Source organism: Sardina pilchardus, chromosome 8, assembly GCF_963854185.1.
Source record: "Sardina pilchardus chromosome 8, fSarPil1.1, whole genome shotgun sequence".
Classification (NCBI taxonomy): Eukaryota; Metazoa; Chordata; class Actinopteri; order Clupeiformes; family Clupeidae; genus Sardina; species Sardina pilchardus.
The window spans coordinates 16,466,708-16,494,698 of NC_085001.1; the positions used below are offsets into that span (position 1 = coordinate 16,466,708).

The 27,991-nt window shown below is 45.0% G+C and overlaps 1 protein-coding gene across 1 annotated transcript in view; it reads right to left on the minus strand.

Annotated features, from left to right (window-relative positions):
- The window catches only part of grid2 (glutamate receptor, ionotropic, delta 2), a gene marked incomplete in the record, with an annotated part of 320,406 nt that overhangs the window by 276,631 nt on the left and 15,784 nt on the right, over nucleotides 1-27,991 (minus strand). Inside the window, 1 exon segment of the mRNA XM_062542969.1 lies at nucleotides 2,988-3,143. Within this exon segment, the coding sequence (XP_062398953.1) occupies nucleotides 2,988-3,143 (156 nt within the window).

Consider the following 27,991-nt stretch of genomic DNA (forward strand, 5'->3'; position numbering starts at 1 on the left):
GCTTCACCATCAGACCCACAGCTGATGGGAAAAGAATCTACAGCCCGCTTTAAGCTCCGACAACAAAGCCCTCATCTCAAAACCAACCCAAGACAACACAGGCCAACGGGAGCCACTGGCGTCAGTGTGGAAGCCAACACATTCAACAAAGGGAAAATCTTGGACAATACTGACATACTGTCTGGTTTTTTGTTTGATGTTTTTTTTTTTGCGAGAGACACAAAGTGGTTACGTTCCTTTCATTCAGGATAATTTCTGCACTGCTGAGCTAAAGGAAATTGCTTAAGATACTACGAAAACACATTTAAATCCGACAAGTCTGACATAAATACTTGCTTTAAAATGTTCCGCTGCCTTTAGGAGGAAGTCACCAGTGTACCAGCCAACAGCAGACAGATGAGGTTGAGACACTGGAGCTTACGAAGAGCCCCAATGTGAAGAAGGGCCACAAACTACAACAAGAACTCTCCAAACATTGGTTAGAACCATGCTCGTATGTAGAGAACACACATAGAACATACAGCTAACAATGCACATGGCCAGACTCTTATTCTGTGCCACTTATAGGCATTGAGCACTGGTGTTTGATAACTGCAGGGTAAGATCACGTAAGACAACATCTGTTTCTCCTCAGTCCATAAGAGGCTTTAACCTACTTAACTGAACGTTTTTTTATGCATTAAAACTCCCACTATCTTCGATGGGCTTGGGCAATTTGATTCTATTCACACAATTCTCCAGCCTTCACACCCTCCTAGAACTATTTACATGAAAAGTAGGCCTATAAAATTCCAACACTTGCCAATGCAGGACCTTGAGTTGAGAACCTCAGCTAGGAAAGGAAAAAGCCTACAGCCTAATGACACCATACACAGAGTATGGTGCTAATGTTTATTGGCCATTTGGTATGAGAGGCCAGTACCAGTACACTGCACACACAGTAACCATTATTCATGAAAATGCATCGTGTTCCAATTATGCACCAAGAGCCATGATTCACCCTAAGAGGATGGGCCTTGTACATGTATCCCATTTGGGACTGCACATACGACAAAGAAAATTGTCATTCTGAGTGAGCAAAAAGTGCGAGGCCAATAATGAGACTTCCTTCCCAGATCAATAAATACTGCATTTGATCTGTTGGAGGCTATTACCAACAAAGCAATGCAGGATTCTTTCTGAACAATGTACCTTGTGAATTGCTCCTGGTGGCCTTTACATACTGTGCACAACTGAAAGTGGTCAAAGTACACAAATCATGGCACGGATATGATGAAGTTCAAAGAAATTGCACAAACTAGTGAAAGTACTGTAGTGCTAGGCAGGCCTTCTTTCCAAGCAGATAGCCAGGGGCTATTTTTTTTACATAAACACACACACACACACACACACACACACACATACTGTACATACACACACAAACCCAAGGCTTGCTGGGGACATAGTTTATGTGCAGTTCGATGAACTGAATTGCCCCCCCACAACTAAAGAGCTAGCCGAAAAGCTGGGTGAAACAATTATAAATTGTTTTTGTTTGCCAGGGAAAACAAATACACAGAAACTAACCAACCAGCATGCATAGACACAGACACACACACACACACACACACACACACACACACAAACACTCGTCCGCCGACCAATCAGTGTCTTATCAATGCAGAGAGGCACCATATGTTTTCTGACCACGACCCGGGCCAGTGTGATGATGCTGGGCAGGTGTTTGACAGCGCACTGGCTAAATCAAGGGCTTGTCAGGAAAATGGCCGTCTCCTGCCACACAAGCCGACAGATTCCTCTGGCAGTTTGGTCAATTATCTGAGCAGCATGTTCCAATGCAACGCTACAGCAATCGCCTCATATTAGAAACATGGCTCCCATGCAATGCCATGCTGGAAACATGGCAACTCTGCACAAATTGACTAGCGCAACACAGAGACACATTTTGTTTTTGCCATTTGTCCATTTTCATTGCTTGTCAGAATTTGTTTTTTTTTAGATAGTTCATATAGACCTATTCCTTTTTCCTGGTAAGTACATGATTCTTCCAGTAAACAAAAAGCAGGGACAAGACAGCCTTGCAGACGCCGTGGCGGCATAAGAGGATGAATCGCACATTATTGTGTTTCGCCTGAATGGCCGTCTCACCGTGATCACTATTGGCATTTCTGTTTGATCAGAGGATATTTTCCATTCAGACAGCGAGGTATGAGTCACAAATGGAGATAAGTATCTGCTTGTCTCACCAGATGATAAGTGAAATTTAAGCTTCTGCTATCTGCCGTTCAATCTATTTCCATCGGTAGACAAACCTTGGTCTACCCTGACTGCTCCATAGCTAGTGTTATAGGGTCATTTACATGGCTGAGTGATACAGAGGCTCACTTTTTTTCTGCATTAATGAGCTCTGATGTTAAAAAATCTTGCCTTGCTCGAAATTAATCTGGTGTGCGTAGCGTAGCTTATGCAAAATATTAGCCAAACAGTTCAAGTTGATACACAATAATACTTCCAGTCATTCATGTATGACTAATTACCTCTATTAAATTGGGCCAGTTTTTGAGCCTGTGCCATTAGTAATAAAATACCAAGTGTTCGTTTTGGTCATTAAACAGTTCCACAGATTGAACAATGCTAAAAAAAAGAATGAAAGCACTGAACACATTAATAAACATAAGATTAGCCGTGGCCCGCGGGGTACACCTTTGATCTACACAGCGTGGGGCATCTGTGAGTAGATGCACTGCACTGCAACAGAGAGAATGGCAGCGCCTGTCTGGGAACTTCATTGTGCTGTACTGTTTTTTTTTTTTTTCCTTCTCTTTTTTTCAGAAGACTCTTTTTGAAAACTCGCATATAAATAATTTCATGGCAGACAGAAAAGCGTCCCGCGGCACTAAAGCAGAAAGAGGAACGCAGGGAGGGGAAACGAGAGGGAGAAAAAGACAGAGAGAGAAAGAGAGAAAGAGAGAGTTGTGAAGTCTTACCTTCCTGGACGGCCTGAAAGGGGTTGTTCCCGTCCACAAACTCCACGGAGACGGTGATCTTCTCCGTCTCCAGGATCTCGTTGTTCAGGTTGAGGTCGGCCACGGCGAGACGGAACACCTCGTCGTCCTTTTTGGCAGACTCATCGAAGATGGCTCCTACAGAAGGCGAAAAAAGAAAGAAAAAAAAACATGAGAGCATTGTAACATCATGAAATCACTGGCGCGTGAAATTGTTAATTGATTGAAACACGAGAAAACAAGCTACAAAATTCATAATTGTATTAAAAATGCTGAATACTGAAACAAGTCTGATAGTAGACCGTGGCACATTACAGCACACATGAAAAGATTAGGTGCCTGAGGTAGGAAATGAAATTCTGGGAATAAAAAGACGTTGTGATCTTTGTAAGCAATGGCATACAATACTTTGTCATTAAGCAAAACCAATTTACAAATCAGGAATTGCATTCGAATTGAGTGCAGTGGAATGTGCGTACATGAAATGCTTGTTTCATTGCCCTTGATGGGTGCATATTTAGTGGACTACCTGACAGACACACCACTGAAAAACTCATCTGAAAGGCTATACAAGCACCATCACTTTTCAGAGGGACAAAGGCCTTGTATTGCACTGTGTGATACTGTCTACTGAAATTGCCTCCTGGCCCCATGTCTTCTTGCATCGGCCATGTTGCTGGCCTGCGTGTTCCCTCTCATTTTCTGCAAGCTGCCTCCTGATGTAAACAGGCAAGTAATGTTCCAAAAAAATGTCTAGTGAGGCAAAGCTAAACACATTTTGCTGACTAGCAAATAATCTTCATTTCGAAGTAGATGGTGTGTGTGTGTGTGTGTGTGTGTGTGTGTGTGTGTGCGTGTGTGTGTGTGTGTGTGTGTGTGTGTGTGTGTGTGTGTGTGTGATACAGATTGGTGATTCATAAACTGACCCATCTGGGACCACACAGTCTATGACCGAGAGTCTAATTTGCACAGTTACTCTGCAGACAGAGAGTGGGAGATAGCTGGCACAATAATGCTGCAAAGCCCACATGTTATATCTGTTACAGCTCAGTACACATATAACGCTCTAGTCCTGATTATCTTCAATATGCCACAAAGCCGTATATGTACAGCTGTTTACATTAAGTACCATTATATATTCATCCAGCAACGTATGTGGTTATTGCCTGTGTTTAAGCTGATTAGACTCATACTGTGATGTTTTGAAGAGAAAACAAATATGCACACCTAAACATGCCTGGTGCTATTCGTGTGCACACCTAGAAAAGAAAAATGGTTCAAATAAAGATCTAGCCAAGCAGCATGAGTCCAATGTCAATGTCAGGCTGTGATTTTTGTCTCTTATGATGAGCTGAGTGTAGGATATCACAGTGCCGGATAATTCAGATCGAACTCATCTGGTTGGATCTTTCCTGGCATCACAGAGGTCTGAAAGCCTAAGCAAACTTGTCAGTTCTTTAACAAGACAAATCTCCCTCCAAACCACCCAAAAAGATACACATTTCGACTTGAATCCACCACAAAAAAAGAAAGAAAGGAGAAAGAAAAAAGAAAAACATAATGGGTCTTTTTATCTGGGGCTGGAAATTGAGTTGCCATAGAAACAAAACTCAAGGTGGAGGTTTCAAAAACATACTTTAAAGCTGCATATCTCACCCGTGGCAGTGTGAAATGCTATGGAGGGAAAACAGTTTTCCCCTCTGCTGTTGCCTCACACACACACACACACACACCCTGCTTTTGTTGGGAACTGTAACTAACACCATCAGACATCGGTGTAGATAGCAGCTGTGATTAGAGCCACTAACGGGAAATCAATTATCAATACTCGTTGAAATATTCATTTTCATATCTGAGGTGGATCCATCGAAGTGTGAGGTCCACACAGCAGCAGGCACGCCCGAGGAAGAGGGAAATGACTGAAGCGATGTGATCGTGCGGAGACTGATAATACACATTTCCTTTCTTGTCTTAAGCCACCGCTGCAGCATGTATATATATATATAGTATGTAATCAAATCATGATACCAAGGCGCGCGTGCAAATGTCAGTACCATCCCCGGTATGATGTATGGGACATTTGATCAACACGGGGGTACAGGGAGGTATAGCTCGGGAGAATCCTTAAACAACAACCAGGCGTCACATACGTGACAGCTCATACAGAACGATGTCTAATTGACCGATCAATTCACCCTGCAGCTTTACGGTGAGAGATTGCGAAAGCTATCCGCTATCTGCTATCCGGGGCTCATCCACTGTCTCCATTCTGCTCCAAGAGCTCTCTGGATGACTTGTGGCACTGAGGGTGTTTCTAGGGAGCACTAACCACCCCCCCACCCCCCTCACCCCGCCCACCACCACCCGCCAACCTCCACACAACTCCACCAACCCATCTCCATCTCCGAGGGGGCGGCCCAGGTGCGTGCCAGCAGATGAGCTCGCGGTTGAGGGTCCTGGACAGACACCGTGAGCCCAGTCACCATCATGCATTATGGGAGAGCTAGCACAGATTTATGGACCTCGAGAGAGAGAGGGGGATGGGGGATGGAGGTGGGGGACAGAGGTGAAAATTATATTCTTTTCCTGCTCTATCAATCCCCCCTTTTGTTCCCCAAAGGACTCCTGCTGCACAGTGTGTTTGCAGAAGTGTGGCATGGCACTGCATTTGTGTGCTTTTCTGTATGTGTGGTGTGTGTGTGTGTGTGTGTGTGTGTGTGTGTGTGTGTGTGTGTGTGTGTGTGTGTGCGTGTGTGTGTGTGTGTGTGTGTGTGTGTGTGTGTGTGTGTGTGTGTGTGTGTGTGTGTGTGTACACATGTGTGCATGTGTATTTGTCCATTTGTGGGTCCTTGTGTGTGCAAGTATTTGCTCATATGTGGGTCTATGTCTGTGTCAATGTCAGTCTATCTGTGTGTGTGTGTGTGTGTCTCTCTCTCTCTCTCCCTCTCTCTGTGTGTGTGTTTGTGTGTGTGTGTGTGTGTGTGTGTGTGTGTGTGTGTGTGTGTGTGTGTGTGTGTACATATATGTGCATGTGTATTTGTTCATTTGTGGGTCCTTGTGTGTGTGTGAGTATTTGCTCATATGTGGATCTATGACTGTGTCAAAGTCTGTCTATCTGTGTGTGTGTGTGTGTGTGTGTGTGTGTGTGTGTGTGTGTGTGTGTGTGTGTGTGTGTGTGTGTGTGTGTGTGTGTGTGTGTGTGTGTGTGTACACATGTGTGCATGTGTATTTGTCCATTTGTGGGTCCTTGTGTGTGCAAGTATTTGCTCATATGTGGGTCTATGTCTGTGTCAATGTCAGTCTATCTGTGTGTGTGTGTGTGTCTCTCTCTCTCTCTCTCCCTCTCTCTGTGTGTGTGTTTGTGTGTGTGTGTGTGTGTGTGTGTGTGTGTGTGTGTGTGTGTGTGTGTGTGTACATATATGTGCATGTGTATTTGTTCATTTGTGGGTCCTTGTGTGTGTGTGAGTATTTGCTCATATGTGGATCTATGACTGTGTCAAAGTCTGTCTATCTGTGTGTGTGTGTGTGTGTGTGTGTGTGTGTGTGTGTGTGTGTGTGTCTGTGTGTGTGTCTGTGTGTGTGTCTGTGTGTGTGCATGTGCGTATGTGGCGAATTGGAGTTGGCTGGTGATGTGCACACACACCCAGCCTTGAATGCTGATTTACAAGCTGGCTTACTTCAGCTCTAAACACCGGCGTGGATGCAGCTCTTGGGCAATTGGATTTTGAGGAAAAAGGCAAACGTCATGATATAAATCAGGGGAGAGAGTAATGGCATTGAGTCTGGCTCCGCAACAGCATGCCTGCCAAGGGCAACAGGGCAGTATTGGACCATACAAACGCCAAACCACTTATACATTCACAAGCTCTCAGCGAGTGCAATGTCCAAGACTAAAATTATACCATCCGCTTGCAGAGGATGTCCATCAGCTGATAACTGACCACATGGGGGTTCTGAAAACAAAATGGAATGGCACTGTTAAAATGACACTTCCCATCAGTAGCAGAAAGACAGTTTTGTGATAAATGTCTCCTTGTTGTTTTACGAAAGTAAAAAATAATGAGGCGGTGTTGAAGACATCGTGCTGTTATCTAAATTTGAGTAGAGCAATTACGAGTGAAACCATCACTTGTGGGGAAAAAACAGTCGAGACCGTTAACCTAAGGACATAACATCTAATACACCAAAACAAGGCAGTGTGTGCTTGTGTATCACGCTCTCACAGTTTACAAAGCAAAACTCTGTCGTAATTACCCCCTCTTTTGTAACTACAGTCGATGCAACATCAACAGTGTTGAAACTTTCTCCCAGCCCATTGTTTCACACCCAGATTGAAGCCAGAGTTAATTAGCCTGTGTCTCCTCTGAAAACAATTCAGGATTAATGAAGCATTTTCGCGGAGGTAGCCTACCTATTAAAAACCTGCCCGAGAAAGCCACAGAGAGAGGACAGCCGAAATGTTTCTCAGTCTATTACCTCGACACTGTGCTCAATCTCACTCCACACTCTCTGCACTCCAGTGTCCAAATACTTCAGATTTAAGGGACTATGAGCAAGGCCATGTGGATAGAGGGGATTTGTATGGATATTGAAAAGGCAAGTACCATGTAGCAGCTAGGAACCATGTTGTATTATTTGGGGGGGGGGGGGTGGGGGGGGGGGGGGGCAGTGTTGGAGGGGTGTGGGCCATTGCTGGACAATGTTGGTAAGAGGGTACTCTCCAACGCCATCACTCACACTCGTCATATTCACTGGAGCATCCTTGAACGTCCCAAAGAAGCTCTGTGTGCTTGTGGAAATAGCCATGGAGAATTGTGACTTTGAGTTCATCACAGCAATACCAAGACAAGGACAATGGTGATGACGATGAAGATGATGATGATGAGGATGATAATGAGGATCATGATGACAACAACGATGATGATGATGATGATGAGGATGGTGATTATGATTATGGTGAAGATGAAGTCAGAAAGCAAGTAGCACCTTGAGATGGCAGATAGGAAGAGAGCTATGCGTTGAGCCAGGAGGTGAAGTGTGATGGAGGGGTGGGGGTGGGGGTGGGGTTTGGGGTTGGGGGTGGGGCTGGGGGCAGCACATGGGGGCTCTGCTGTGATGAAAGGCGCTCGTCTGGCATGTGAGGAAGATGATGATGATGATGATGATAGCGATGGCAATGATGATGATGATGATGATGATGATGATGAATTAGTTTGCTCTTGCACGAGGGCTCGAGAAAAGTCTGGGCCCGCGGAATTTACGGCGCCGCAGCCTGCCGCCACCTCTCGGGAAGGACGTGCGCGCTGACACCTCGGAGACAAGGGCGATTAACGAGCCGTGCGGCCCAGCGGAGAGGGGGGAGGAGTGTGTGGGTAATGCCCTGATATAATATGCGATATAAAAACAGCAACAAGCCGGAGCGTTTATCACACTGCCAGTGCCGGCCACACACTGTCACCCATTAATAACTCTCAATTTTCACCGGTGCCGAGCTGCACCCTTCTTTTCATCATTGCCAGCATGCAAACAAAAGGCCTGTCTTCAATACCATTGAGCTAAACAAAAAAAAAAAAAAAACAAGAAAGAAAATGAGATCTGAACCAGCGCCCATGTCAAAGTGAGCCAATGGCTGATCTGCAATATAACTTGGCCTGTGTAGTACCAGGGAGAGCTGCTACGCTGGGGTTTGGAAGTTATGGCATGTAGTGGGAGTTTATAGAACTCATTTTGGCAACCGGGACAAAGGGAAACAACAGCGATTCAGATGTAGATGTGAGGCAAGACGGCGTGCATTAAACTGTCACAGTAACAATGTTGAATGGCAGCTCCAACAGATATTATTTCTTCTGTGGTGATACTGAAAGCAAGTGCCTGCCAATATCCTCCTTGGAGAACTACTGAAAGACTCCCTCAACACATAATTCCTACCCACAAAAACCCCAACGAGCAGTTTCTCCATTCCCCTCATGCCTTCCCACCAATGCAACTTTAATATTAATGTTATTACGATGTAAATTAATTTCTCCAACGCATTACCCCTCCAATCCCCCCCCCCCCCTCCACCCCCACCACCCCCTTAGCTTTCCAAACCAATCTGAAATCCCTGTCCTTCACCTTTCAGCGCAGGCACGCCTCGCATCTGACATTTAATCAAACCTGGCTTAAACGCTGCCGCTGGATAACCCCGGACAGATGGACATTCTGAAGACGTGAATCCCATTACCGTGGAGCTCCTTTGACATCATTAACGGACAGACGCTCGCACGGCCTCGCTCGTGTCTGTCCACCAATCCCCCCACACACACACACCACACACACCACACCCCTGGCACAGGAACACACACACACACACACACACACACACACACACACACACACACACACTCCCCCTTCATACCTGTCAATTATGCCCCCCCCCCCCATCCCATCCTCCTTGCTCTGTGGAGCCCACCGGGTCGGTGGCTCAAGAGCTCGTCCGGACTCCAGAGAACCAATCAGCATCCTCTGGGAAGCTTAGCCGGGCCCGCGGCAGGAGGGGATAAGTGCCGCTGAAAAGGGCAGGTCCGGCTTGCCCACAATTCCCAGTAATAAATTGCAGCGAATAATGGTGTCGTTTCACATGAGACTATTAATGGCCTGCAGCCGGGGGTTCAAGGGGGGTGGTAATGCGCGGGGTATGCCGGCCGTCACTGACCCTCATCATAGGACTGTAATTATTCCATTGAGTCATTCAGCCCACGCTGCAGCCATTTTGATCTGAGTCTCCCAGGGGGGATGGGGGGGAAGATGGGTGTACTGACAGAGGTTATTGGGTTATTCCTTTCTTTTAAAACATGCTGATCCTTTGGAATGATGTGATAGACTCCAGCTGCACGGGGGGTTTCCTTTTGAAAATGACAACTCCATTTTGTCCCCTGCTCTGACACAACTGATTCTTTCAGATGCCAAATGAAGCCATTCTGAGAGAACCTGAAATGCTGCCTTTCATCACAGTTCCTCGCTAGTTACAAATAATAATAATCTTATAGCACAATAATAATCTGAAGTGTTCTACTGTCCTGTGTTTCTAACATGGAGTCATTGTTAGCTGCGAGACCTCTGTCATGTCACCTCCACCCTCACCACCACCTCCAGCCACTTTCATCTCCTGATGTCTCCGTAATTATTCTTTCCTTCACAGATGAATGGAAACCACTGAATGAAAACCTTCAGAAAAAAAGCATCTCCAACTGCCTTTAAAAAATCACTATGGCAACACTCTCCAACGTGACCGACCTTTAAAGAAGCGGCGCTCACATTTTGGAGTTTTCAAGAGCCGTCTGAACTGTGCAACATGCAGGGGTTGGCAGAAGAAAAGACACTATAGGTGTTGCAAAGTGTGTGTACAGTGTGTGTGTGTGTGTTGTTTGTGTGTGTGTGTGTGTGTGTTTGTGTGTGTGTGTGTACGGTTGACATGTGAGTCATTCTCATGCTGCTCCCCTATCCCCGAGGTCAGCCTCTGCATGGCAGTGTGCTCCGCTAATGACGGTGTGTGTTGCGCACATGCTCATATTTGCTATATAGATCCATCTAGCTGCGCAAATTAGCCATGAGTGTTATGCTGCCTGACACTAATGCCATTTGGAGCAAAATACCCTGCTCCATGGAGAGACAGAGAACCCCATATCCACCACCCCCGTAGCTGGCCATGGAGAGAGAGAGAGAACGAGAGAGAGAGAGGGAGGGAGAGAGAGAGAGAGAGGGAGGGAGGGAGCAGAATGGGTAGAGCGGTCAGCGGGGGTTTATGAGATGGAGGTGCTGATGACTTCAGACAACACCGTGTGAGAGCAAATCGAGTGAACACAGCGGGAGTGCATAGGCTGTAAAGAAATATATATGTGTGTGTGTGTGTGTGTGTGTGTGTGTGAGAGAGAGAGAGAGTTTATAGAGTAGTGTGCATGTGTCTGTGAAGAAGGTGCATGTATATCTTTGTGTGTGTATGTCTGTGTGTGTGTGTGTGTGTGTGTGTGTGTGTGTGTTGTGTGTGTGTGTGTGTGTGTGTGTGTGTGTGTGTGCGTGTGTGTGTGCGCGTGCGTGTGTGTGTGCGTGTGTGTGTCTCTATGTGTCACAGACAAAACACAAGGGTGAAGCAGAGTTCAGGGTAAAAAATGTTGCTTTAGGTTTCCCTGGACAGACCTATTGGAGCTGGCACTGTGGAGTGGTCTCCGGCCGGTGGGAGGTCAGCCATTTCATCACAGACACTAATTCCATCGAGGGCCCCTATTAGCCTGCCTGGACCCTTCCTTGCCGCCGCACAGTGACCAAGATCGCCCTGACCTTACTCCTGTAGTAGACGGCTGCTGGCCGTGGGTGTTACAAAGCGTGCCCCATCCCGCACCACCACCCCTCCCACACACACACACACACACACACACACACACACACACACACACACACACACAACCACACACCACCTTTCCCACCCCCGTTAAGAAGGCATCTCAGGAAAAAGCAGGGCCTCGGCTTGTCTGCCGCTTCATTTAAAAGAGCACGAGTCAGCACAACGTAACAACCCAGAGCCTGTTGTTTTATTCATCACTGCAGCAATCTGGGTGGCCTGGAGGACAGGGGCGCCGTGCTCGGGCGAGATGAAACAAGCACTCCTGCACCTCTCCTCCATCTGCGTGCCTACACCCCCCCCCCCCCAACACACACACACACACACACACACCCCTCTTATATGCAAATAGCATTAGCTTTTAAACAGCGGCAGGAGCTGTGCACCTTTAGCGCTGTCTTGCAGCGCCATGTACAATACCAGGGGTTGAACTGGAATCACTGAGAATTAAGGCGATGTATAAATGTACAGTCTTTTTTCTTTTTCTTGAAGCGTTACGGAGAAGCTGTAACCCTCACCGGTTCATGCGAAGTCTTTGTTTCGTTCTGAATCTGATTACTGGCATAGTGCACTTACCCCGAGGATTAGACGCATACAGAGCCTACACACACACACACGCGCGCGCGCACACACACACACACAGAACGTACTGTATTACACAACCTTTCCGAGGGCCCGAAGAAACGACTACAGAAATGGTGCTTTACATTTTCATTATATTTTAACTGCCGTATAGTCTGGCAGAACTGCAGTGTCTTTATTGACATTCTCTCAGTAAAATCACCACCCACCACGCTCCATCCCAGGTTACACTGTGTATTTTCGATACCAATTACAGGGTATCAGATGCTAACCAGTGACAGAACTGCGCCGTGGTGAACTAGGTCTGAAATTGCAATCTTTGAAGTAGCCCTATCATTACCATCCTGCCATTCTACCACTTTCTCCAGGCAATCATCACATATGATGTGTCCATTGCTGCTAGGATTAGCATACAGTACTGTACATGTACTCTCCCAAAAGCATGCTGCAGAGCTGTTTTAAAGCCCAGAGCACCATTTCGTAGCACAATGTAGCTCTGTTGTCCTGACCAAGGACATCAGCCTTTTCATCAGCTGTCGATGAACTGCGCACCCCTTCAGCACTAAACTGGGCACCCCGCACGTTGAAAATGAAAAGGGGGATTCCTAAACTGTGATACTTTCAACACTGACTGTCTCATTATTTTAAGCACAAGCTACAGACTCGTATGTCAGTTGTTTCTAGGGCACAAGGACAGTGCCATACCTCCAGGGCCACACAGGCAACAGAAAAAGGCCTTTAAACTTGGACCCCCTGCTTGAATTCAAAGGCTTGGACAGGGAGGAGTGGGCGATTCCCCGAGGGGGAAAATGAGACAGTATATTCCTCCAAACCGTCTCTGTCCAAAACAGTGTAATTGTAATTACAGGCTTAATTATCAGGGGAGGGGAAAAAATTAACACGTGGAATCAAGCGTTTAATTAGCCGACAGAATCAACATGCTGCAGCTCTGTTTTGATGGATTCCGAGGACAGCCAATGGCCTCCACGCTTCGCTGTCCCTTTCTCAGAGCAGTTTCTCAACTTAAATAGATTTATATATAGACTTGTGTGAGTGTGTGTGTGTGTGTGTGTGTGTGTGTGTGTGTGTGTGTGTGTGTGTATTTATTTTCCACATCACCAGGCAGATATAGGAAACAGAAAGTCTTAATAATAACACAGCATCAGACATATCATATGTCAGATTAACTTCAACATATCAAACAATACCCAGCACCGCACATAGCAAGCAAAACTATAATGTTACACATTTCTAATATGTCCATGTTTCTAATATCAACTACATGATATAAACATGTCTGCTGCTGGTACAATGCAAACGCAGCCAAGCCCATTTCTATAATAATACCATCAATGTGACACACCCTTGTCTCAGAAGAAAGCAAGGACAGGAGCTTTCAAATACTTTAATCTAAATCTAAACGTGTCTAATACAAGTAAAGGAGTGTGAAAAGGAATGACATAAATTATGAGTCTAAAAAGGGTGTACTAATTAACTGACCTTGTGAAGGCTCCTTCCATGAAATGGCACAGTCAGTTTGGCACATGCTTTGAAGCACTTTGTCTCCCTATTTTAGCATATTTGACTTTCATTTCCTCAGGTCAATAACTAACCTATGAATAATCCATTATTCATTGCAATTACCTCTCATGGACATTTATTTGTGAGCTCTCTCTCTTTCTCTCACACACACACACACACACACACACACACACACACACACACACACACACACACACTGTGGAGGGCCCATATTGTGTGGGAGACCAGCAAGCCAACAGATCATCCAACTTGTTTAGCTCACAGAGGTACGTCAACACAAAAGCCGGCAACAAAACAACCTCTCGGGCGCGCATTCGCCGCGTCCTAAACAACGCCGCTCGCCAAAGTATACATGGTGTTCTTTTGAAGAAGAAAGTGTAAGCCTTGAATGATTAAAACACGGCAGAGAATATTCAATACCAAAGGCATGAACGTGTGGCTTTTGTGAGAGGAGGGATAAGTGCTCTCTCTCTCTCTCTCTCTCTCTCTCTCTCTCTCTCTCTCTCTCTCTCTCTCTCTGTCTCTCTGTCTCTCTCTCTCTCTCTTTCTCATCTCAACTCTACCGCTCTCACCCTGAGCACTAATACATCCACATGGTGCGATCTGCCATTGTGCATGTTGCTTCCAACGAGAGCCTGGACTAACTTCCTCAGAAGGCCCTTGTTGTAGACATTGTTTCCCCCGTCTCCATGCACTTTGCCATCTGTTTCAGAACAGCAGCCTTTCCGAGAATGCACACCTCTTTACAGGAAGCGGATAAATTATTACAAGGGTATGAAACAAGAAGGGAAACAAAAGGACACGGTGGAACAATTAGCAGACAATGGTTGAGGTCAAATGATGAGGACAAACGGCTTCATAAAAAAAACCCTCTGAAATACATTAATGAAAAAATGTCCTCATATCATTCCTTGATACATTGGTCTCATAAAACAGCACAGGAAAGCAACGAGCCTTTATTTTAGCTCGTCAAAGCCGTAAAGCGAAAACACGCTGAGAATGACGGCCAAAACATTGTGCCTGAGACGGGCAAAATGTGAACCCTGAGCTTAGCAAAAATGTCAAAGGAGAAATGAATACGCTGAGCACACAACCCGTGCTTTCGCGCTTAAAACACCTTCGCGGATCCGGGTCCACCCCGCGTACGATACAGGACTGTAATTTATCCCTGTCTGTTTGAATAAAGCCTGTACCAAAACGCTCTTCTGGCAAGGGCCACCGCTTTATGAAATACCACAGCCCTTCAATATCCAGACCCCCCCCGTCCCCCCCCGTCCCCCCCGTCCCTTTTCACATTCATAAAAATATATGAGAAATGTAAATGTGCTCATCAAAGCTCCCGGCCCTGAGGTTATTCCCCATCGCCGTGGCTGTCATGCCTGGTAGCATACTTAAATGACAAGACTTGTCGAGAATAAAGGCACTGTTCTCGAGACTGTGACATGTGCCGGCGCTGACATGTTGGGAGTCCTATCTGGCTTTGATGGCTGGGGGTAGATTAAAGTGAGAAACGGCTTTTTCTGTTAGCCTTCAAAGCCCTTGAAAAAAAAAAAGGGGGTAGGGGGAGATTTCCTTCTGGATGGCAAAGCAGCAGGTCTGAGACCACTGCTCGAGGAGGGATGCAGCCAGATTAAAAAAAGAGAAAAAAAAAAGATCTCTCTGACCTCTTGGCAGCACTCCTGCTAAATATTTCCCAGCCTTTGATAGGGTCAATTGGAAATTCCTGATTTCCATGCTAGGGAGGTTTGGCTTCAGAGAGTAATTCATCAATTGGATCAAAATTCTTTACACATCACCACCAGCGACCGCAATCACCAATGGACTAACATCACATAGCTTCACTTTACAAGGATGCCCACTCGCTCCCTCACTTTTCACCATTTTTATAGAACCGCTAGCGGCAGCAATCCATCAAAACACCTGCATTAAAGGGATTCGATCATTAAATATTGACCATAGAATCAGCCTCTATGCAGATGATGTACTGCTCTTCTTAATAGACCCCATATCATCATTACAAGAAACTATAAAGCTTATTCATTTTCTAATATTTCCAAATACTCTGGAATAAACTGGAATAAATCTCATATTCTTCCATTAGACGCCAACTGCTGTGATGTGTCTGCTCATGCACCACCTGTCCCTATGCACAATTACATATTGTGGTACCAACGTGGACTCAATTTCACCCCACTTTTGAAAACAATAGATGAGGATCTCCAACGCTGGATGAACTTACCAATATCCATCACAGACAGAATATCAGTTATCAAAATGGCAATACTGTATTCCCCAAGTTAAATGACCTCCTCTTAATGATTTCAATACAGCCTTCCCTTTCTAGACTCCATCATTATACTGTACAATTCTATTGGAAAAATAAAACCCCTAGAATCAAATTAAGCACTTCATAGAAACCTTAAGTACAAGGAGGTTTGGAAACACCACATTTCTATCACTACTCCCTGGCTAACCAGCTTCAATATACATACAAATGGATACATCCTAACCCTTCTGAACTTATTTGGTTAGATATTGACCTATTGATTTGTCAAAACACCCTGATTTCAGACTTACCTTTCTGGTCAGATAATCAAAAACACTCTTACTTCAAGAGACCAACAACAGCAGCGGCTCTGACACCCTGGTGGACATTTCTTCACATTCACTTTTCTATCACAGGTGCCATACTAAATTTAGTCCTAATTGGAACAACCCGGATTTCACAGTTAACAATAAACCACATTATTTCTGCACATGGGTAAGAAAGGGCATCGTGCAGCTTCAACACATGTTCCATAACAACAACCTGGTCACTTTTAACCACCTGGTCCAGAAACATCGCATCGGGAGTAAAAATTTTCTGGAATATCTGCCAATCAAATCATCCATCCGATCTAAACATTGACCATGTTAATCTAGACCTCTCCCCCTTAACCTCAGAGCTAATCAACATATCCTTCCCAAAACTCTGAACTCTCTAAAATCAATAAATCAATCTCAAAATCAGCATTAAGCATAGACTTATCCATCACTTCCGGGGCTTGTTTCTAGACCCAGATCTGCAGTAATATTTACATTATATAAAAAAAATGTGAACCTACAACTTATACAGTATAAGGATCCTCACAGATTTCACCTCACTGGACGGATTGAAATGGGATTCACTTCTGAAATGTGTCCACATTGCACACAACATAATCCAGACACCCATCTTCACGCAGTGTGGCAGTGCACTCAATTCAACAATTCTGGGAAAGGGTCACTGATTCTTTATTCACCCTTATGAGCTGTTGCATCCCAATGTCCCTCCCTCTGTATGCTACATCTATCTACTATTCATTTAAACAAAACAAACAGTAAACTAAGTCTTGTATACTAACTGTCGCCAAGAAGACTATTCTCTCGAACTGGATATCGAGGAACACCGTACATATGATAGAGTGGAAAGATCTATTGTTAGACTACATTATTATGGAAAAGCCGTCCACTGTGTAAAATAATACAATACATACTCCTCTTGGCCAGCTCTCTGCAGTAACGACTCCACTGACCCTCTCTGCTTGAAAACCCACATCCACATACACACACACACACACACACACACACACACATATATACTGTATATATATTATATGGATTTCTCATCAAAACAGTGGAATTTTGTAGTCTTTTATCCATGGGTTTCGCGGTGGAATTTGACTGGAGGAGGTTAACACACGGGTTGTGTCTGGAAAAGGCCTTGCAGCTGCCCGGACTGTTCAAGGTTTAGCTACAGTACATCAGAAGAATCTGTAATTGTTTTTGACAATTATCATTTGCGCTGCAATTTGCAAGGCCTTTGTAAAGTATTCATTCATACATAAAAGATTGATCACTCCAACAGTTCAAAAGAGAGGTTCAAGGAGCAGTCAACAAGTCACAGAAAAGCTACTACACAGCCTATTTAATGTATACTTGATATATCTCACATATATTTCAACCCTCTGTATTTCTCAAGCATGCTCACAGGCATATATTTACCCAAACACACCTCTCTGAGAGCCTTGTGCAGAAAATTGACTAAAAATGTGATGCACTTACAGAATGATGCAGAGGCTCTGTAAATTGTACCAGCTATAGGCTTCTTGGCAGCGGTAGTCACACTTGTGTGCGTTTCAATGCATTAAGTGCATGTTCAGCGCTGTATGTTCGACACTGAGATGTCTCAAAGAGGATGTCCTGTCATACAAAAGCAATGGAAATGAGCTGTGTTTTTCATTGCAGAACATTTCATATCAACTAGTTCAAAGTCCCATACCACCCTTTCTGCCAGAGACTGAGTCAAGTCATGAACTAATACATTATGGGGTAGAAATGTGCTCCTTGGAATTTTAAAGGTCCACTGAATTCAGGATGCTGTATTTGGTTGGCTGGTTATGATCAGCATACAGTATCTGCATACGTCAAGCAAAAACTCCTTATCCATTTGAACATACAAAGGCTGTGTAAAAAGCACTTAGTGTCACGGAATGTTCAGATATAAAAGTATTCAAATCCAGAGAGAGTAGTAACACAGAAACAAACAAACAGCAAAGAAACAAATGAAAATACCCAGCAGTCCTTTCCGACCAAATTTGAATTCTTCAGACAAGTCTGTATGACTACCAGGGGTAATACACCAGAACCACTCACTGCACCTCCCACAACAATGTCCAACGCAGTATTGTGAATAGGGAGGAAAGGTCAGGTAATACACACAGAAGTTTTGGCTAATCATCAGTTGGGGTTTGTGTACTTTGCAATCTGATTTAGCCACTCACTCTATTCCACTCATTATTTTAGGCTTCCAGAACCAATTTCACAGAGGTACATTTGCTGGAGAAGACCAGCTACGTTTAATAGCGCCAAATTGTATGCCTCTCTGTAATCTGTGTAAACCTCACTTTGAAATGGGAATTTAATTGGTCTTTCCAGGTGTTGAAAAATAAAGTTGAAGTCTGTGGAGTCAAGAAGTTTAACTTGGGTAAAGTGTGAGTTAAGCTGAAACTCATCATTATGTTAAACTCATGTTAGGAACTCCGAATTGTTGTTGATCTTGGCCTCTTGGAGAACTAGACCTAGAGGTGCTATTTTATTCCAAGAATGACCATTCCTCCATTTAAAGCAACACAAACTTCATGACAAGCTATGTGTAATGTCCAAAGATCAATTTCTCTGAGAGAGACCATGGAGACATCGGAACATACTAACACTCAAGGCAGAAAAAAAATACACATGCTTCTCAAAACATTCTTCATGTGCCAATGTGTAAAGCTCTCTTGCGAAGACAGATCATGCTCTCTTGAGACAGTGGCTCTCAGGGGACTTCGAGGGGGGATTCTCTTGTGTTGTAACCCACTTGTTAAGACTTAATGATTTAAAGAAGCCAATTCATTTTATCCTATTGCACCACAGAGACTGTGACCCAGTTAGAAAATTTAAATAGGGATTTGATTTGAAGGGGCATATTAATTGGAACAGATGCCTTCTCAATTATTAACATCTCTCACAGCGTGGTTGCATGAGCTAAATTTACACCATCACTGTCTGTCCTCCATCACCTCCAGCTCCCCCTCCGCCGGTCCCCTCTGTCCCGTCCCTATACGTTTCAGCCATGTGTCTAAATCAAGGTCCGTAGGACGTGGAGGCTGTTGGAGATGAGCTGGCTTTATGCAAATGCGTGCCGCAGAGCGACTCATATTTACCGTCCCGTCTGCGCGGCAGCCGTCTCAGCTGGGAATCATCAATGTTTATCCCAGTTATGGGGAACGGCAGGGGAGGCACGGCTCAGCGAAGAGGCTGAGGTGCAAACACAAAGCAGTGGGGCAAAGGAAAGAGCTGTGTGCGTTTGTGTGTCTATATATATCTACTGTATGTGTGTGTGTATACCGCATGTGGGTATGTGTATACAGTATATAGTGCATGTGTGTGTGTGACTATGTGTGTGTGTGTGTGTGTGTGTGTGTGTGTGTGGATGCTCACTCTACGGCTGAATGTATTCGTTCATGAGAATGCTCTCATTCGAAGTGACTTATGATCATGTATGCTGGCTAACTTAACCCCTGACCCCATTTGGACAGCTTACTGAATGCTTACCGAATGCTAAAGGTCAGCCACAGGCTGTTAACGTATTCCTGCCACTCATCCACACACTTGCTTTTAGCATTGCAAATTTTGATTTGTCGTCCAAATCAAAACATGTCAATCAAAATGGAGCAGTTAAAGTTGCATAACTGCCACCATGCCTAATCTCTATAAGAGCTTTACCAATCAACTTCTATTAATGAGGGTACATACTATATATATATATATATATATATTATATATATATATATATATATATATATATATTGATGTAGGTCTATGTGAATCAATTGCCATAGGTGCCTAATGTATGTGGATCTTATGAAAAGCCTAGTGTTAAAAAGCTAGGATATTCTCAGCATTTTTATTCATACTATAAATAGGCAGGCTTAACAGGCCGGCAACGTTTTTGATGTTGCTGTAATATGCAAATTTGATCTGAATTCACCTATTGCTTATACTTAAGGCAGTAATTGTTGACCAGGCTTTGTTTAAGGCCAATTACTTCAATCAAAAGGTAGCAAAGTCTAATAACCTCTTCGGTAAATATATTCACATTATGGACCGCAAGGGACCGACGTTCACATTTGCATATGATGGATACAGAGCGGGCTCCCATTTCATGCTGCTCCTCTTGCATAGTTTATGCTTATCTGACCTGCCGTGGCTCAAAACAACCACTTAGTTCAACACATCACCAAGGCTGGTCGTTAGTCTTGCTCATGCTTTTGATCTTAAAATCTAGCTCTGGTCTTGTAGAAAGTGCACAAAATACCCAATTAAATGTTTAAAAATGTGTGCAAAATTCTTTCTTTTTTTTCCGAAATAGGGAACTCTTTCCTGTTTGGGGTCTAGTAGGGAGCTTGTTGCGTGACAGCATAACCTATTGTTCAATGCATTTCTTAGCACCAGCACACTGGCTTAGCCTGTCCTTTTGAATGTGCCTCTAACACATTATCATAAACCTTTCATGGAAGGCCATGAAAAATGCGACCTACTTCTGTTCAACATAAATTATATTAGCAGCAGTACTAAACTGAGCAAACATTCTCAGACAGGCAGAGAGGAGAAAGGAGAAAGGAGGCTCTCACCCCGGCCTTTTGAAAGTTGCCCACAGTCAGAGTAATTCAAAGGCGCAAATAGGCTTATTACATCTGCTTTTGCACTATTTAATGACATAATGGGTATAGCCACAGTCTGTTTTTCTTTTCATTTCCTAAAAGCAACGAGGAGCGGATCCATTTAGCATCAAAGAAGAATAACGATCAGGAATCATGGGTCATAGCGAGATAAATACGCCACCTGACCAACAAAGAGTAAAAACATACCATTATCAAACCCCCCGCCCCCACCCCCCCACCACAAACCACATGATGCTGCTTCTTGGTCTCTAAATCTCCGCGCTATCTTTGGCATATCCCTGCTTGTTTCCATTGCTGCCAGGGCAGAAAAAAAATATGCTTCCGAGCCGCCATCCAGGCAGTTATAATCCAGGACCATGATCCCTTGCTTGGGAAGAAATGATGGACTCCTCTCAGTGGACAGGCGCCTCTATAAGTCCACTCCCCCAGCTGGAGTGGCAGGCCTGTAAATTTGCTTTATGTTGTCATTACTTACGGGGAGGTGACCAGCACCATCAGCTGCACCAGTTGCGCATGAGTTACGGCCGCGGATCAAACTCTGTGACTTCTTCTCCCGAGTGAAATAGCCACTGTAATGACATGTTAAAGTAGAGCAGGCTCCAGCCTGACAAGAGTACTGCAACTAAATGGTATTACTTATTGTCTCCCCCATGACGGTGTGTCCTTGAGACTGCCGTTTTATCACCTACCCTTGAGTTTCTGCCGCAAAGACATATGCCAGAGCACATTAAGGCATCGCTCATCATAAACCCACATAAAAGGATATGGGTCCGGACAGTGGGTCACTCCCAAATGTAAACCTTTAAACAGAAGAGGCTCTTGGAAAGCCGGTCTGGATTGACTTTGGCGGCTCTTGAGCATTTCAAAATGGTCCTTAGTTAAACCTCTCCCAAGGTTGTGCTTTGGAGAGGAGGCACAAAGTGACGGAAGAAAAGACCTGTCTTTTTCCCTCTGAGAGGGAGAGAGACATTGACTGATCCGTATGCTTTATTCAAGACTTTTGTCTCGGCGGCCCCCTGTTGTTGAATGCCCCCCCCCCCCCCCAACTCAAACTCACTCAGACACACACACACACACACACACACACACACACATACACACATATACACACACACTCGCTCTCAAATCACTACCACCCCATACAAGCACCTTTCCTCATTCCACCGCCCCCCCTCCTCCTCCCTCCTCCACATTCCCTCTCTTTTATCACCATCGCACATTTTCTCATTCCGAGTCCTCCATCTAAAAAGAGCACTCCTCTCATTTGCAACAAGCCTCCCACTGCGTGAGTGAAGGTCAGTACAGTCCAGACACAACAGCCCCCCCCCCCCCTTCCCATTCCCCACCCAACCCAACCCAACCCAGCCCACCCACACACTCATCCGCAGCCTGCAGCATCTTCATTGCTCATCCGATCACATTCACCATGGGCACCTCTTGTTTTTTCCGGGGCCCTCGTCGACAGCGTTCTATTTACAGCGATGCCGCATAGACAAAGGAGGGGAGCTCGGGAGCTCGTTTTCAAAGGATGCATACTATCCCCCCCACCCACCCTAAATTCACATGAGCTCGCAGCTCCTTGGCTGTGGGGAGCGTGCTTGGCCCGGTGCATGCTTTTACTTAAAGTGACATCCTGAATGTGGAGGCAATACATCATTTTTTTTTCTCTGCACAGACTGACAAGGGCCCGGGCCTGGTGGCACAAGACGGTCCTTGAAGACGGGGAGGTTGTGACAATCATTCCATTAAAAGATGTGCTTCGTCTCTCTCTCTTAAAATGTATGAATTAAAAAATGGGAGTATGTGAGGGCAGTCACACAGCATGAATGCATAAACACACTGCTGCAGCGCTCGGCGAAACGACAGGCTGGCCAACCTACCTCTCCTTAACGCACTTAACACCTCGCATGAACACTACATGCTTCTGATGTGGTGCCATGCACATCAACCAGACAGAACCGACACAGTGTACTTAACTCTTCCACCTTTAGCTGTCAAATGACAAACAGCTTGATGCAGCGGGTGGATTTCCATAGGTGTGTCACTGCAGCCAGAGACACAAACGGTCTCTGGCATCGCCACTAAAGGCACAGTATGGAGCCATGAGGATCACACAGTGTTTAATCTCAGATTAATTTGCAGCCAGTGGTGAGATAATGCTGCTATCTAGCCAAATCAAAAAGATAGAAAAGAAAGAAAGAGGGGGGGGGGGAAACACAGGAGACTAGAGGATGGGGCCGTAGACGTTATCAGAAACAGATCTCTGCTCTCTGAAGACCCAGGCCCCTAAGTCTGACAGGTGTAGCGCGTCTCGAGCTGTTGGCGCCACTGTGCGTGCGCTTTCATTTCAACTCGCAACAAAAGCAGAGTGCTTTTAAAATCAATCTCTCAGATGAGCGGAGGCAGGTTGGCTGTTTCACGAACGAGCGAGAAGAGAGAAACGATGCGATGCGAAACGCTGAGGTGTCTGAGTGAGCAAGCACAGAACTTTTTATATATATAATGGAATTTTTGATGCCGGTCTTGTAGGACTAGTGGCGTGCAAAATGGAGATAATGATGAACCAGGTGAGTGTGTTCAACATCTGCATATAATCACACCATCATCAGAACTCTTTTGTATTGGAGCACATTTTGTCTTAGGGAAAAACGGAGGCAATCTTGATATGCATACTGGCAAAGCAGTATGGCACAATGTCCTAAAAGGCTTTTTGAATTATGCATCTACTTCAGGATATATCCAGGGCCCTATAATGCATTTCCTGCTTTTGTACAGGTGTGCTCACTTGACCGTCTTTTTGTTTTCGGCCGCTAAAAAAGAACATGGTCAACTTAGTCTCATGAAAAATTCACTAAACGTTTACCCGGGAAAAAAAAAAAAAAACTAAAAAGAAAAAAAAAATCTCATCTCATGTATTATGTAGGATGAGCGGAGCTCCAAGCCTGGCTTCTTCCTCCGTCCTTCACCAACAGAGAGCAGCTGCAGCAGGAACGGAAAACAACAACAAAAAAAAAGTGTTGGCTGTCTCTGCTGGAAACCCATTCACCCCTGTGGTCCTCGTAAACCACAACACTGCAACCACAACACATCCAGATAAAGACATCATTCGCCAACATCTATAAAGTTTAGGAGGAAATACAGACTTTTTACAGCGTACTTAGGACATCCAGCGGGACCAACCATGGGTCTCCCTGGGGGCTGTGGTCATTTCTACATGCTAATGGGCCACTACTGTTTTGTCAGCGCCATTTGAATACTGATCATCCCAGAACCGGCAGTGCTTGGGATAACGTGCACTCTGGTTACATGCTCTGTTATGCCGATTTCAAACAGACGCACAAACGTGACTGGAAACTGGATGTAGATTCCTATTTTGGGAGCGATAAAGTCCAATGAGATGCAGTGTGAGGCTGGTAGGGGAGGAGGGAGCCGGTAAGATATTCCCACGCAAGAGGTCAGACCACCGCAGGCCAAGTATCTGCCCTGGATTCCAGAGCGGACTTGGATATTTAGCAAAGGAGACTCCGGTGTCCGCTCCTGTCCTTTCTATTTGACCACTGCAGTGGCATCTCCAAAGGACAAAATGTCACACGACGGCTCCGTGCCTCCAGTCATCTCTCTCCAAGCCCTTTCCGCCTTGTTGCTGGTGCTGACAGCTAAACCATACAAGGAAGTGGTAGGAAGTGATCCCTAGCCTACACGTCTATTTAATTGCCTGTGATCACAGAGCACAGCCAGAACAAGCGGGCACAGGGGGAAGGATATATCAGGCAACATCAGCAGAGTCCAGAGGGGGGAGAGAGACGTAACACGTGAAGCGTGATCACAGCCAAAAGGTTTCCGTCGCATTATGAGATCGATTAATTAAAGCCGGCTCGGAGGGGAGGAGTGCTTGGGCTGGACGTGCGATCGCCGAGATTAGAGATGGATGGCGGGAAAAAAAGGGAATAGAAGCCCGTTGTTGGGGATGTTCTGTGCCAAAATGATTAAGATTCTCAATAAAAACCGAAGAGGCCTTCTGTGGCCTTCTCAGAGACAATCATAGAGAGGATCCGTGTGTTCAGGCCATGAAAATAAATTTTCATAAATTTTCCCAACAGCATTGAGGAGAACTTCCAGTGTCATTCATCACCACAGTGCTCCCTGTCGCTGCATACAGGCGCTTTGAAAATTGCTACACTTTTTTTTTTTTTTTGGCCTTAGAAGTTACTCTTTTTCCTTGAGCCCCGGCACCGGCAAACAAGCAAGAGTTCTTCATTTTGCAATTTAATGCTGTGAACTGTTTGGCATCCCTCGAAGTATGGGGAGTGGGCATAAAACATGGCGGGCGGTGACACTGACTTGAGCAGCTTTACCGGCAGAAGTCAAGAGCACCGGCGTCAGATCCCCCCGTGCTCTGCTGAAATTGCTTTTCATGATTTACTGGCAGGCACTGAATCTTCTTTATATGTTTTCTATAAGGGTACGGCTCTCGGACATGGAATGTAAATGAAGGGAGAGCCATCTGATGGAGAGAGTGTGTGTGTGTGTGTGTGTGAGGGGGGGGGGCTTCTGAAGGATGGCCATATCGCATGGAGAGGAAGAAGGCGTGGACAATGTCCCTTCATCCCTGGCATGACAATTCAGCTCCTCATTTACCTTGCTGCCAAGGGGGAATCGGGGCTGGGGGGGGGGGGGGGGGGGGGGGGGGGGTGACGCGCAATACGACATGTATCAGTGTCTCTCAGTGCTCTGCCCAATAGCTCCAGACTGGCAATACGATCAGGTGATTTTCGGCTGCTGTTTACTATCAATCAATAGCTGCTGGCAGCCAATGCAACTGATTGAATTTTGACTACTTGATGGCATCCGTTTCTAAAACTTCTCATGCCTGTAGTCATTGGCATAGGTGAATGGGAGGAAGGGTTGAGGGGGAGGGAAAAAAAACAACTTAAAAAGCCTTTCAGCGGGTCTAGATAAATAAATATCCACGCCCCCACACAGGAATCTGTAAAATCAAATCACATCGACGCTAGGGGACACATCAGACCAGAATTAATCTCTGCGGTGCTTATCACCCAGGGGGCATCACAGGTTTTGTGTACACACAACCACGGTCCACTGCTGTTAGGCCATTGTTTCTCTCTCTTTCTCTCTGCTTGTCTCCTTCTCTTCTCTCGCTCTCTCTCTTTCCCTCTCTCTCTGGCTCCATCCCTCTCTTTTTCATGTGCCTGCAAACATTCTGACTCACAGACTCCCCAAATGCCACCCTCTTTATCACTGAATAAAAGCTACTGCTTTAACTGAACATAACCACAAAAGCCTTGAAGCTTCATTTATAGGCCAATATACATCACATCACCATGAGGACAAAAGCTGCAATCAAGTATCTAGCTGTATCCTTGAGCCTGTAACAGATATCAGTCCTTCACTGACCATATACACAAATAACAAAATGATCCTCCCCAGCCATGACACCAGTGACACCAGACAGAAAAATGTATGCTTGAGATGACTACTGTATGAGAAGTATTCTTAATACTTAACAGTGACAATCTAAGGGAAGTGCATTTGCTCCACACATCTTTCTTGCCATGAATTACTCCAAGATGTCAGGTGCGGCAGTCCTGAAATGTGTAGCTTATTAAAGTTGTTTACTTTTCTATCAGTGTTAACCAAGACATCTTTTAAAAGTTGCCCTCGAGGAGAAATCTTCCTATGCATATTAAGAGGCTGAATCCATCTTTCCTGGCATCAATTATTGTCATTCAGGCGGTTTGAGCATGCATGAAATGAATGCAGGTGATCATTATTAGAAGAACATCAACAAGAAACACTATGCAAGTTAGATTTCTTTAAAAAAAAAAAAAAAAGAGTGTGCAAATAACGATGGCTGTAGGCAAGATGTAATCACAAGGTTTAAGAAATGAAAGCCTAATTAAGCATTTCCCCCCCAAAAGTTTTTAGTCTTTTTATTTAATGAAGCACAAATTAGAATGCAGCACATACCTTGGTCATACACTGCGGTTACAGGGTACACCCGTGATTTGTCATTTAAGTGGCACTCTCATCCAGAGCAACTCACAGTGAACTAACTGCAGGGTCAGTCCCCCTGGACCCCCCCGTGGGGGGGTTCCCAGGGGCACATTAGTGGTACCTCCAGGGGCTGACTCATGGGAGTGCCATCCAGGCCCAAACACAACATTTTTAGGCTCTAAAATGATGAAAACCATTATGATATAAGTTATATTTCACCATGGTATGAGTGACCAAGACCAATCCTTGCTAAAGTTGAAAACTGTTATGCTGATAAGGTAATGGATTATATAGTTGTGTTTCATCATGCTATGAGTGACCCAGACCAACCCTTGCTAAAGTATCACTTAGAAAAGGTAGACTGTACCTTGGCTGAGAAACCCCACGCAAAATGGTGCAGTTTAAGGTATGTCTTATGACTGAGGCGGCGTTAAGAAGACTCTGGGCAATCCAGGCACCTTAGGTCAAGACTTAAATGGTGCAGATATACCATAATCTACTCAATGGTGCACATATACCATAATCTACTCAGTGGCACCCATCTTGTAAGTGAGTCATCCTCTTTCACACATAGGCTCTGTGGGAAAAAGCCCTGCTACAGTAACCATTCCCCTTAACATGGTTGTAAGTCAATTACACTGGAATGGTGTGGGGCGATTAGGGACTATGCCTGACAAATTAAAGCTACACTGACAAACCAATACGGGTGACACTGTCATAAAGTCAACCATTTATATTATTAGATTTATAACTCTGGGGAATATGATTGCCGTTTTACATTCTCTTGAGCAGATGACAAAGCACATCTCCAGTTGTGTTAAGTGTACAACCACGCGGACGCTCGTACCCAATAAAGACAGTGATTACTCTGGGAGCGACAATAAAGCCACAACGAGGTCCTACAGTAGCATCTCCGGTTCAGAAAAATAACTGATGACTCTCAACGTAGTAGTGCATTCATGCATTTATCTGGCTGACGGTAGATTTTCATCTAGAGTCCTTCTGTGCGTCTCTTGGAATTGGGCCTGAAAGCATTAGTGAGTGTTTACATGTCTATCTGGCTTTTAAATCGAAGACCAACAGTGGCATTTAAGGAATGGATGCCCTCATTAATATGAAGGTCGAGCTTCATTGTGATTTCCTCCAAACAGATTTCTCACAGCAAGAGAGGGGGCTGATGAAAGCAATGAAATGCTGCATAATTCCAGACCACAAAAACAGAC